Here is a 12,879-nt window from a genome sequence, read left to right as displayed (position 1 = left end):
TGATTAATTTATCGGTGTTTCGATGTGGCGGTTTCATTACGCGTCTGATTAAAATCAAGGGAAGGTGAATACTTTACTCAAACATAACAAATACTTTGACAACTCCAAACTTACTTATTTATTCTGCAAAACAGGTAACTTATAGAAAAGCAATATCACACACATTATTTTGACACGCAAGCAGAGAAGAATCTATCAGAAATATTACGACAAAGATACTTATTAATGGTAGCTGATAGCTCATTCACTCGATCAACTTGCATTTCATAACAAGGGATAGAATGCGCCGCACTAACGTAGTTGTTTTAGTAAGCAATACTTCAAAAAATGTATCGTTGTAAATATCACTATGGTCATAGCTGAAATCTTAAATATTGAACTCTGTACCTGACAAAAGGAAGATTTGAATGAAAAGTGCATGGTTATCAGGTCATATTTTTGGTGACATACTAATAATACATTCGAATACTAACATTTGACTTCGGTCTAATAACAATTTACTTTAATTTTTCTGCCATAATCTGTCACTAATGAGATCCTTTCGTTTCCAGTTTGGGTCCATTTGAGTCTCCAGCCTCAGCCGAGATGGTGTCCCGAAGACGCATATTGTCTCGTTCCAGAGACGACCTAACGCAAGCCTTCAGCCAGAATATGGAAGAAGAAGAAGACGTGTGGTATCATAAAGACAAATTATACAAGGTAAGAGAAAGTACTAATTGAAAAAGCTAAACTAATTTTATAATAATATTATTGATTCTACCACAAAATGTTCAGTCAAAAAGATCCCTCTTAAAAAAGTTGGTTATTTGGACAAAATTAAAAAATATATAAATAAATTTTCCAATTTTTCAATTAATGCACATTTGAACAGAGAGTTTGAATTTGAAAATAGTTTTTCCTTTTTGCAGTGACCATGTCTCTGCTCTTTGTAGAGGTGTTTATATTTTATTTTGCAATAAATAAAATATGCAAATTTGCTGCATGCAAGACAAAGACAGGTTCGGGTACAGATGCGTGTAGGTTGATCTGACTCGTCTAGAGTTGTTTATTTAACTTGCGTCTGTCGATCAAGACCAGACAGTCGTAAAAAACATGTCGGCATTTCGAGTTATTAGCCACCCTAAACATAAATCAAATATTACAAATTATGATTGTTAAACTAATACAAAGCATAGATCCGATCATGCGGGCAATAATTAATAATCAATATGAAGAGGGTACAGAGAAGAGAAGAGAATGTCAATAAATAGTTCATTAATCAAACATATTTATTAACTATATAACTAGTCTATCCCGGGGCGACCTTTGAAGGACGGTCAAGTACTGACTAGTTTGTTTATCAGACATCTGCTTTATTTTACTATCGAGTTATATTTATCTTCACAAATGATGAAAAAATAATCTCGCACCAGTTGGCCTTTACTAGTAATTAAGAAGCAATACAAACCAATTCGAATTTTATGCAAATATATGTCTGGGCCGGTAGATGGGGTTTATTCAGCCACGTATGTTTTGATGGTTGCTCGTCGTGTAGGCGGATAGATCCATTTTCGTCTAACAAAAAATTAACACTTTTTTCTTTTATGACATTTAATAAGCGACTAATCATTGTGCCTCGTTGTAATGCTATTCAATTTTATGATGTATGTTGTGACGGTACTGACAAATATTTAATAAACAATAACAAAAGCTTTGTTAATGTGTAAGTATATTCTATTACACCCGTCAGCTTAATTCTTTTATTTTAAAAGAAAGACAAACATTCCCGGATTACAAATAACCTGACAATATTTGAAAATTTCCTACTACCATCACAGTAAGAGGAAAATTTTGCTTATGTTTTGGTGGAGGACTTAGCCAGCTAAGGAATTGAACACATAACGCCTGGGTGGGACCCAAACGCGATGTCAACTCAGCCACCAACCGTGACCATATATCCAGTCAATGATGATCTCGGTGCTTTGATAAATGGATGTTACGCTAAATAAATAAATAAAAATGATAAACTTGTTTAAAAGTGTGATAATAGACGAGAAACACCATCAGTTTGACCTTGAAAATTAGTTGAATGAGATCAAACAAAATATTATAAGTATTTTCGCGTTCTTCTCGCAGAGTGATAAATCAAATGCAAATGTAAAATAATAACAACACCTTCACAGTAATCTCTTCGGGATCTGAATTTGCTGCATTCGTCCGCAAACAGAATCAACGGAAGCGAATTTCGTAAGGCAACTTTGATAGTTGACCGACATTCAAGTTTAAAACAAACGCCAGCTATCCGCAGCTCATCGCCGTTTCGCAATCCTTCCACGGCTTATTTCATTGAAGCCATCCTGCCTACACTGCCAACTACCTTCTGCCTTCGTATTGACTTCTGTGTGAGACTTCTATTTTTCTAGGAAATAATTCAAAAGCAGTTACCTCGTAACTTGGCAAAAAATAGTGACTAGACTAAAAAATTAACTTTGCAATATGTCAATAGTTACTTTTAATCAAGAGTCAATAAAATTTGAGTTTCCTTATTCATTAAAATAATTTGCATCAGATTTTTAATTACCTAATACTTTAGATTTAAAAAAAGGTTTAACGTGTAAACCATCGCTATACAAATAAAAATATTTATAAAAACACTAACTATCTACTCTCAAAAACCAGTTATACAAATCTAATAACACTTTGTTGAGGTTTTAAGGTCGGCATGACACCTGAACTGTTTAAGTGAAACCCGTGAAAATGGGTCCTTGAAGAGTGTCAGGCTATTAGTTACAAAGAGGCGAGCACCGGATAGATAACAAGGTCTTACAGACTCGAGTTGTACGAGTCAGTTGAAGCCAGTAAAGGCTAGAATCGAGAACACTCTGCGAACAAATGCAGACATAAATCTTCCACTATGTCAACAGTATGTAATCGCAGTTGATATGTGAGAATCTTGTTAATTTTATCTGGTATGAAGGTTTTTGTGCCATAGGTTGCTAGACATGTACTAAAATAAAACGTGGGTTTAGATGTATTTTTGTACAGCTTGAAGTCAGAATTCGTTGTATTTTTTAATGATTTATTTTGTTATATTTATAACCTAACTAAAAAACAAATTTTTATTTTTAAAAGTAAAAAACATCATTAAAAACAAGTAGAATTTTCCACGAATAATAATATTTCATCGTCAAATTCAGAAACTTCCTAGAAAATAATGCATTGTCACGATCTTCACGCGATTTTTTATTGAAAAATACATAAATTTTTTGTATGTTATTGACATTTGTCTTTACTATTAATAACATATTGCTCTGTACTTTGTAGTAAACTAGCTAGGTAGAATAGATGTTCAATTAATTTCTCCTTTAATTGTTACCATATTTAACAAATGGTAAGACCTTTCACAGCACAACAGTTAGTACAGACATTCGATTGCGTAAAATGGCAATACGTTCGTCCATTTATGAATATCGGCATTTCCGTTATTTTTAATGCACAGGACATTGACTTTCTATCGAACAATGTGCCGTAACGACGTATAATATTTGTGCCAGTTTGTGCAAGTTGCTTCAATGAATGAGCGGCTCTTCATTATTTTAATGTATTTTGATTTTATTATACTTTGTGTTGTAACTTGCAGATCCATTGCAGACCTAATGAATTTCATTTTTATAACAACCGAAACCGTTTTGTATAAATCCTTTTCACTAATATCTTATTAAGCGGCAAACTCGATATTCGGTCACGACTTGATCAATCGTTTACGTAAACGTTTTGTATTATTTTTACAATACAAAAAAATTTCGCAAGCCCATCCTAATTTTCACAGAATTATAACAATATTGTCATGATTTTATTCTTCGATGTATTTCAAATTTCAACAATAGTTTAGATATAAATAGCTTAACGCGTGGGTAAAGGCGAAACCCGTAGCAATCCATGGCAAATAGCACGGCACTTCGCACGATTATCACAATAATCGCTGTAATTTGTAATACTTACGACGAATAAATATATTCACATAGATTGAGCAAATCATAAAAATTAATATCAATTATGATTAACGATTTTAATGAAAATTTTTTACATAACCATCGATCAGAAGATCGTAAGAAATATTACCTATTATGATTTTCAAATCCATTCACGTTTCACGCACCTGCGAGTAATTGTGATGACTGCTAACGGCGTCACTTTCATCTGTAATTAAGTAATTCACCTTTGACTTCCAGACCTTTAAGGTACGATAACTATCTTTCTAAAATCGGGAGGACGCTCCGGGCGACATCGCCCGCTGGCGACCCTCTGACCCCCGGGCCTTCTCACGAGTCGTGGGCAATACACCTTTACACAACACACTATGAACCTAATTGCAAAACCGTTACATAAAGGAACCAGGCACGGGGACTGATTCTATAATACAAACTTACCGTTATAGTTTTCCTTGCGGTCAGTTGGCTGATGAAGGAAAATCGAGGGCGATAGCTAAGGACATGTGGAACGGGGCTTCGTTTATTGTTATGAATTGAAGTATTCGTACACACTAGTTATCGAATAGTATGTTGTATTGTTCAATCGCAATCTCAACCTCGTTTATTGAATGTATTAGTCGCACACTCAAAGTAACGGTTAAAACAAAAGCGTGTGTCTATTCACCTACTATCATTCAAGTTATATGCTATTGGAGCAGTTTCATGTAAAGTGCAGCATCCGGGAATCACTTACAACGATTTGTTTTAGTACAAGCTTGAGAAGTAAAATTGTTTTCGTGGAATGTGTTTTCTATCGTGCCACAATATGCAAAAAAAAATCTCGCAATAATCCCTTAACCCTAAGTTAGTTCAATTTCGGATCACTTTCGGATCTCAATAGTCAGAAACTAGCAGAATAGATGGAAGATTTTTACAGTCTCTAAAGAGAGTTGATTTTGCAGAATAGGAAGAAAACGTATTTTTGCATACAAACATAATTTTATATAGGTCAAATGAATATCTTGTCCTTAAAAATGTGTGTTTTCATAGAAAATGTTGTCTTTATGTATTGTCAATTCAATAGACGGATATAGGCCTTGAACCTAAAAATATTTTGATGATATTTTTGACTGAGCAAATAAGAGAGGCGTGTTGTATAATACCATTTTCACAGCAGGTTTTCTATAATATTAGAATCAAGTAGCTACTAACTTGATAACCATTTAACGATTTTCTAAAATAAAGGTTATTATCATGTGTTTTGCACTGATCAACTATAAACATTTAAGTGTTAGTAATTTGTTTACTTTGTTGAGTATTTTCAGCCATCCATAAGTACAGTTGAAGCAGTCGGAAAACAGGGTTAAACAATTTTTGAGTAGGATGCTGTTGTGTTCTCAATTCAATGCAATAATAATGAAAATGTTACATCAGGTTAGGTCATGATATTTAAATGCTATTCAGCTTATAACTGTTGTTCCACTAACGGATTTGCAAATCTGTGGGATATTTTTACAGTGATTGAGGTTAGAATATGTTACATTTTGAAAAAACTATAATGGTTTTAACATCAGCAAATCTAATGGTTAATTTCTGTCTTTTTAACTAACTTTTTTCTGTGACCTCCAAAATTAATTATTAAGAATTACGTAGATAAAACTGAAGAATTAGTCTTTCTGCGTCTGAAAAGGGTTGCATGAATTAGAATGAATTATATATATATATGATTACAAATAGCACTAGTGCGAGTAGGTACACGCATATTAAGTATTGGTGATATGCAGAAAATCTCATTTACGACCTGAAGGTTTAGTTGGACCGTTCCAAATTTAAAAATCCTCTGGTAAATGTTAACATAACAAATTATGAAGAGTTCATGGCCTCGATAGTGTTAACTATAAACCTAGCAGAAAAATTGGTCTAGCTTCGTCAAAAAGCACAGCTTTTTTGTCTGGAATTTCCGTTGTGATTTATCAGGGTTTATTGATAGTTTAAACTATCGAGACGACCATTCAGTCGTGAGATATATTTCAAGTTTACCGAGAAAAAAGTTGAAATTTGTGACATAAAATTCCTACTTTTCAGTGAATATCTACCTTCATCCTAGGTATATTAAGTTAGTAGGTTTTATTTCTTGCCACAGAGAAAACCTATTGGGTCTTTAACCTCGCAATTGCCTTCAATATCAAGATTGGCTTTTCCTCATTAATTGCCCTCAGGAAAAAAGATGTTTCAGAAATATATTATCTAATATCACAAAACTATTTAACACATGTTACCTCTTCAGTTTTTTTAATAATAGTTTTTCAATGACTATTAAGTAATATTATGTCTAACCGTCATATAAGTAGGTAATAATCTTTGAAGATTTCTTTAAATCGAATCTACGTATTTCACAATCTAATAATTGTAACCATTTGAAGGTAGTGAGACAATAATTACGTGGTGTCCCTTTATAATTTCTCGCAGCCTAAGCCACGAAGACTTCGCTCACTGGAGAAAGTATATAATTATAGGCAACAAACTTATGCTCAAATTATCTTGATTCTTAAAAATCGCAAACCATTTCACGTGTTGAGATGGTCTCACTTGCGTTTTCATAATTTTTACGGCTTTTATTGAGAGTTCGATAGAAAGCAAGTAGCCGTGCAAATTATTAATGGGTTGTTTTGTTTTATTCGTCAGTCTACTTTTTGTTCGGTGACGTATTTAACAATCTACACGTTTGTTCAACTTTCCATAGCACACATTCACACATTGGGAATAAAATTAAACCGAAAACACACATTCACGTTTAATAATCACAGGTGATTCTTGACTATGTAAATGTCAATTTGATTGCCAACCGGTTTGTGCATGCGCTTGGGGAGTGTACGTAGAATAAAATTATAAAATTTGTAAGTATATAGCGGCGATGTTTTGATAGTTTCGGCCTTAGGCTGCGGCGACCTCCTTAAAAGGCGAAGATAACCTGTTTGATCAGTTTCGCTAGATTACCTAAATATAATATTCTGTCCTCGTTGTATGTTTTTTAACCTCATCCCAAATGACAGGTACCTGCATTGACTGATGTCGTAAATTTTTGATGTCCACACATCGCAATAAAATTTTAAGCATGTCAAGTCACAGCCAGATATAAAATTGCGAGACATTAACTCTCGTGGTCTTAAAATAGCCACATAACCGGTACATACGTTGGACCTTCTATTCTTACTATAGTGGAATCACTCAAAAAAAAAAAAATTAAACTATGGTGGTGTTATATAAATACTATTTAATAAATACGAGCTATTGTCACGGTTGCAAATATATTTTCTCAATGACTCCCTTTATCAAAATACATTTAGAGTAAACATGAATTTGAAAAAAATGTCACAGTAACTTTACATTTATACAGATTATAATATCGTGCATACTTATATAATCTACATTTAAATTTTGTACGGTTTAATAATATCTGAAAATTCTTTAACAAACTTTTATTTTTAAATAATGTGCGAATATTACTTTATTAGAGTTAATAGCCAACAATATTAAGCTAAAAATAAGGTGTACAAAATAATGTCAGGTGAAATAGCCAGAAGAAAAAAATAGATATAAAGATACGAGGAAAGGGTGAGGGATTAGAAAAACACGAAACACATAAATTACTTCATGTTATTAAAATATCACAGGTACCGTAATGGTATTTACGAGATTGTTTCATTTGAAAATGTTGTTATTATTAAAAAATATATTTCTGGTGCCATGTCCCGTTCAGCGCGATTTTTTATCTGGTGTTTAAAACTATGTTTAAAAATCATTTTCCCGTACAAAAAATCCCAGATCATTCATAAAACAAACACCCAACACAAAATTACAACAAATCTCCAAAAATAAATCCATTATTTTTGACATATGAAGATACACGATAGTCAGAAGGTCGATTATAGCTGAATTCTGCAAAAGTAATTCTAAACAAGCAAGATAGATTGTAGTTATTGCTATGATGGCGTTTTATTACCTGGTTACTGTTAAAGGTGAGAGGTGGGACTCTGACATTTAGAGAAGCTATACATTCCGCCTCAACCGCTAATGGCACAGTGCTGTATGAGCCACCCATTACCCGTACTGGAAAAACATCCAAATGTCAAAACGTGCCATATTTATTTACTACTTTTTTGTATTCCTTTCGATTTCAATGAAAATCTTCAGCGATGTGATGCGACGTGAATGTTGGTGATACATGATTGTTAAAATATGGAGAGACGTATTATACACATTTATTCTAGTGATAATTTATAGATATGTATAGGCGCTTATAATGATTCTGTTTTCTAGAGATACAAGTCTAAACTAACTACAATTATGTACTTTCTCATGTTTTATAACAGTTTAGAATTTGTATTACAGTTAATTTACATTCAATTAAAAGGTTTTATTTTTACATTAATTAGTAAAAATCAGCTTTTTATCGCAGCATCGTACCGTAAGCTATTTAAGCAGTAATACATAACTACTGAAGTTATGTGTAAAGTTTCAATCAGATATTCTATTTATATCGAAAAACTCGATAGTGTCTTAATAACTTATACATTTTATATTGTTACTGGGGAGTATATCGCAATTTTAAATGAGTTTAACAAATATTCTTAAAAATTTTTAATTTATTTAATTGAAACTAGAAATAAGTGTCCAGATGGGTGGAATAATCTCTGGAAGACTTGGAACATAAAGAATCGAGTTTTCAATTCGAAATCTTTAGGTTCAGAGTCAAAGCCTTACTGTTCCTACCATGAGGTCATCAAACTCTCAAACTATAATAATATATAATCTTAACCAAGGACAATAAGGAAGATAACATAAGAGATAATAGTAATGTGATATCCGCTGGGACAATTATTATTAGTATGCATTATTGCAGTACAGTACACCAAGAAATACCAAGAACTTCGACAATAAATTAATATTAATATTCTAGTCGACCGTGCACAGTGTACAGGACGACCTCCATTGCATAGTAGTCTACGCATTTAACTTTAAGCCAGGAAGTTGGGGTTCGATTCCAGCGTAGTGCTATAATATATTGACATTTTAATGTAATATATGCCGACTGCCTGTTTTGATATTGATTGATGTACAAAAGTTGCTCTAAAGCTGTTGTATGAAGCAATATTGAATAAATTGACATTTGCATTAAAATATCGACAATTTAAATAATTAAAGATTTTATTTAATCCCTCGAATACCCCATACTTGCTGTATAATACTGCTTACTATTCGATCGTTTGGTCAATCACATAAAACACAGATATAATAAAATAGGTCTCAGGCTTAGACATTCAAAATAATAAAGAGCAGTTAATCAGGGAAAGGTTATCAAACCAATTACGCGGAACCGTCCCCCTTTCTGTTATTGGTCAATAAATGAATCTGACAGTATACAGGCAACTAGAATTGTAATATCACCATTCAGTTCTCGAAAATAAAATCTGCTTACGAATTACTTTGGTAAACAAAAGTTCGGGCTTGTTTGCAAAATTTTATATTTTGTTACACTATTTGGTTGGACACTTTTACCAATATGTTATTATTAAACCAATTCTCTCAATTTTAGCTCTGTCGTCGCTACGCAAGGCGGTTCGTTTAAAAACGAACATTCAGATCCCACAATAGACTGCAGTGCAAACCTTTTTCTCTTTTGGCGAAGTATGCTTTTCTGCGTAGGGTCTGGTTATTTCAATATGCGCTCTTCGGTGGTCAAAGTACGATTTGATTTGATTCTAAGCATTATCGTACCCTCTTGGTGTCAAAAATAGGGTCACGTAGTTTGTCTTCAGCTTGATGAAACGATACCCTGATTTCATGTTAGGGTCTCACGCTTCAAAGTATTACTAATGATCTCATAAACAGAAGCGCATTTTAGGTACATGTATAAATAACACATTGCGGGTAATACATCGCGTTTGGAGGTAATCTTCTTTTACGTAAAATCCCATTCACCTGAAGAATATCAGATACGTACCAGTACCTACAGAGACACCTGTTGTTTCAGCTATTTATAACAAGTCCCGGCAAGAGATTGTCTCCGCTTTAAATGTCAAGACCGCGAAGATACATATTTAATTTGCATATTTCGATGGACTAAGCCAACGTCAATAAAGTATTATTAATGTTTATGAAGCGAGGGATGTCATAGGTGCCGATCCACACTCTGTGATGACATTAGGCCTTGAATATTAAAAAAAATCGTTTCTAAAAATGTCATTAATTATACTGTTTATTTTTATAACTACTTTTATCTTCCTCATCGCACATTTTCTCACGCGTCAGTACTTCAAACAAAGCATTGACATTGTTAATTGTGTTCAAGAAAAAATTTAATGAATGACTTAAGATAAATATTGTTTTCTAAGCCAAATAATTTCTCACACATTGAATTTTAATTGAAGGCATATCAGTTTCTTTCATTTTTCTCTTTACTCGTTATAAATTAAATAATGAAAGATAGGTTGTTAAATATATATTTTTTTAAATTAATCTACGCCGTTATAAGGTATTGTAAAATTTAATTCCAATTTGTAAAAGCGTTCTACTTTCCTTTGTAGTCTATCAGTTTATTTTTTGAGTGGGATTAAGTAATTGATTATTATGTGAGCGCTTTTTTTAATAAGGAATTACCCATCCCACAACATCGTGCCATTAATTGCTTGCAATTTATTGACCACAGCCTGTCTTTACATAAAATTAAAATTAATAACTGACCTACGAATAGCTTTTAGCTCTCATGTGAATAATATTTATATGTATCCAAATTATTTATTTATTTATTTTCACATATACGGCACAACATGTGCCATTCACTTATTACAAATTATGTATGGAATTCTAAGATTTTAAATTCATATAACATTTAAATACCAGTTTACGTACTTTTTTGCAACCTTTTCAAATAGATCTAGTTTAAAGAGAGAGCATTTTGAAGCACATGTATTTTTTTGTCAGTTGTAGCCATTGGCGTGGTTTCTTATCAAGGGCGGCTCGTGACTTTTGGGTGTACTAGAGTGCAAATATTACAAAAATCATTTTTTTTTCAAAAATTCTGTTTTTGTATCAAGGTTTTCAGGTAATCCGTGTGGAACACGGCCAAACTGAAATTTTCTAAAAATGTTTATACAAAAAAACGAAATTTAAAAAAAAAAATTTTTTTGAAATAAACAACACATCACACTCAAAAATCACGAACGGCCACTGGTTCCTACGACGTCATAACACGTCCAATCAAACATTTAGGTAGTTTAAGATTTGTATAATACAATTTACAAAAAGAAAATTTATTCGATAATGATATTTTTATAATGGTATTTGTTGGTATTAGTTTTTAAAGTCTCAATATTGCGTTCTCTTACGTATAGCAAGAGATACAGTATTTCTTTCTCTTACGTTACTTATGCATTATATAAATATGATATTAATATCTTGTATTCATGTAGGTACTTCAAAATTTAGTTTCGTGAGGCGCTAATGTTTCATTCCCTCAAGTGTCATAAAGCACAGATAATGCACAGACAGAGAGCAATAGCTCACTCGCCCGGGGATAGCCCTACCCGAGTAGCTTGATCTATGCACTTATTTGTTCGAATCGCCGGCCGTCGTAAATCTATTACAATCAAGAACAATGCGACTTTAATGCATTATGTGAAAAATGTACCACGAACGGATATTGTTATCCCTTAGATTAATTTTATTGTTTTACTGCGGGTTTTTAAAAAGCATAAATATTTTTTATTGAAGTTTCAATTGATTGTCCTGTTTAAACTCGACCATTTTAGAAGAAATTTTGAAAAAATATTTATCATTGAGATGCTGACGTTTCTTTTGACCAATTGTATGATTCCTTATTATTATTTTTTAATTTTACATAAAATATATTATACTTTATGATTAAGTAGATCAGATCATAGAGTAGGGTATTGTCACAGTTTTTACTCTCATAATAAATTACATTAGTGAAGGTATTTTTACTACATTTTTATATTATAGAATAAATTTTGTAAAACGATTTAAAATGTGCAATCTTCGATTTGCCTCCAAAAGAACATGTTCGTGTTTATTCGTGGATTCAGCGGCGTTGAAGTCAAACATTTAACTATACGAACTTTTTAACGGTAATCATATTTTTTTAAAATACCCCATTGGTTGTAGTGTACACTTACTTAAACCCATCGGATGACTCGTAATAAAAAAGTTAAATTTAAATTGTTTTGTAAAACAACCTTGGTCTTCAATCTTCAATAAAAACACAATAATAAAATTTTTCACTAAAAAACTGTTGAGAGTTTATTTTGTTTACGGATACAAACAAGAATACGCTGAATAAAATGATATAGGTAGGTATTAAAATATTTCAATTTTTTAGCAAGGACATTAAGAATTAAGACACTTAATAGCTTCCAATAAGGCTGCTTATTATATTTAATCGTAATAAAATAATGCTTATCAGCAACGTATGAAGCCACGGAAAATATTTAATTGAAGGTTTAAGTCGCCGCAAAATAAGGTGCAGAAATAACTTGATAAATTCCACAGTATAATTAATCAATGTTTCGGTTTTTTTTTACATAATGTAAGCGTGGAAATCTTGCAACCTAATTTTCATCTCACCTTGATACAGAGTTCACACACAAACGTAATAAATATGTATCACTTATAGTACTCATCCTTCGCTGGATGTACTGAAAGTGAACGTCGTAACACGTGATACGAGTTTATAATCAATTTGTGGTAAAGCCTCGGTAAACGATGAGTTTAATTCCCATGAACTGGTAACCGATGCTTGGAAACTTTTCATTTCTATCTGATTCAGTACACACTACGAAATATCACAATACTAGATGTTAATACGGTTGCGGCTCACAGGCGTCTAGCTACAGTTTACAAGATTTTATCA

General features: G+C 32.4%; 1 protein-coding gene across 4 annotated transcripts in view; it reads left to right on the top strand.

Moving 5' to 3' along the window:
* Positions 1-12,879, top strand: part of exp (expansion) — a 248,645-nt gene that overhangs the window by 125,836 nt on the left and 109,930 nt on the right. For all 4 annotated transcript variants that reach the window (XR_016305059.1, XM_089648887.1, XM_089648905.1 and 1 more), the window contains one exon: positions 552-699. Coding sequence is in view for 3 of the 4 variants with exons in the window: in XM_089648887.1 (XP_089505013.1) it covers positions 552-699 (148 nt within the window). In the remaining variant the exon portion in view is untranslated. The remainder of the gene's footprint in view (positions 1-551; positions 700-12,879) is intronic.

This window comes from Hesperophylax consimilis, chromosome 3 (genome assembly GCF_061612785.1).
Source record: "Hesperophylax consimilis isolate HC1 chromosome 3, BYU_Hcon_1.0, whole genome shotgun sequence".
In the NCBI taxonomy this organism is placed as follows: Eukaryota; Metazoa; Arthropoda; class Insecta; order Trichoptera; family Limnephilidae; genus Hesperophylax; species Hesperophylax consimilis.
The sequence above is the reverse complement of the archived record's forward strand: the minus strand, read 5'-3'. Positions and strand labels throughout refer to the sequence as shown.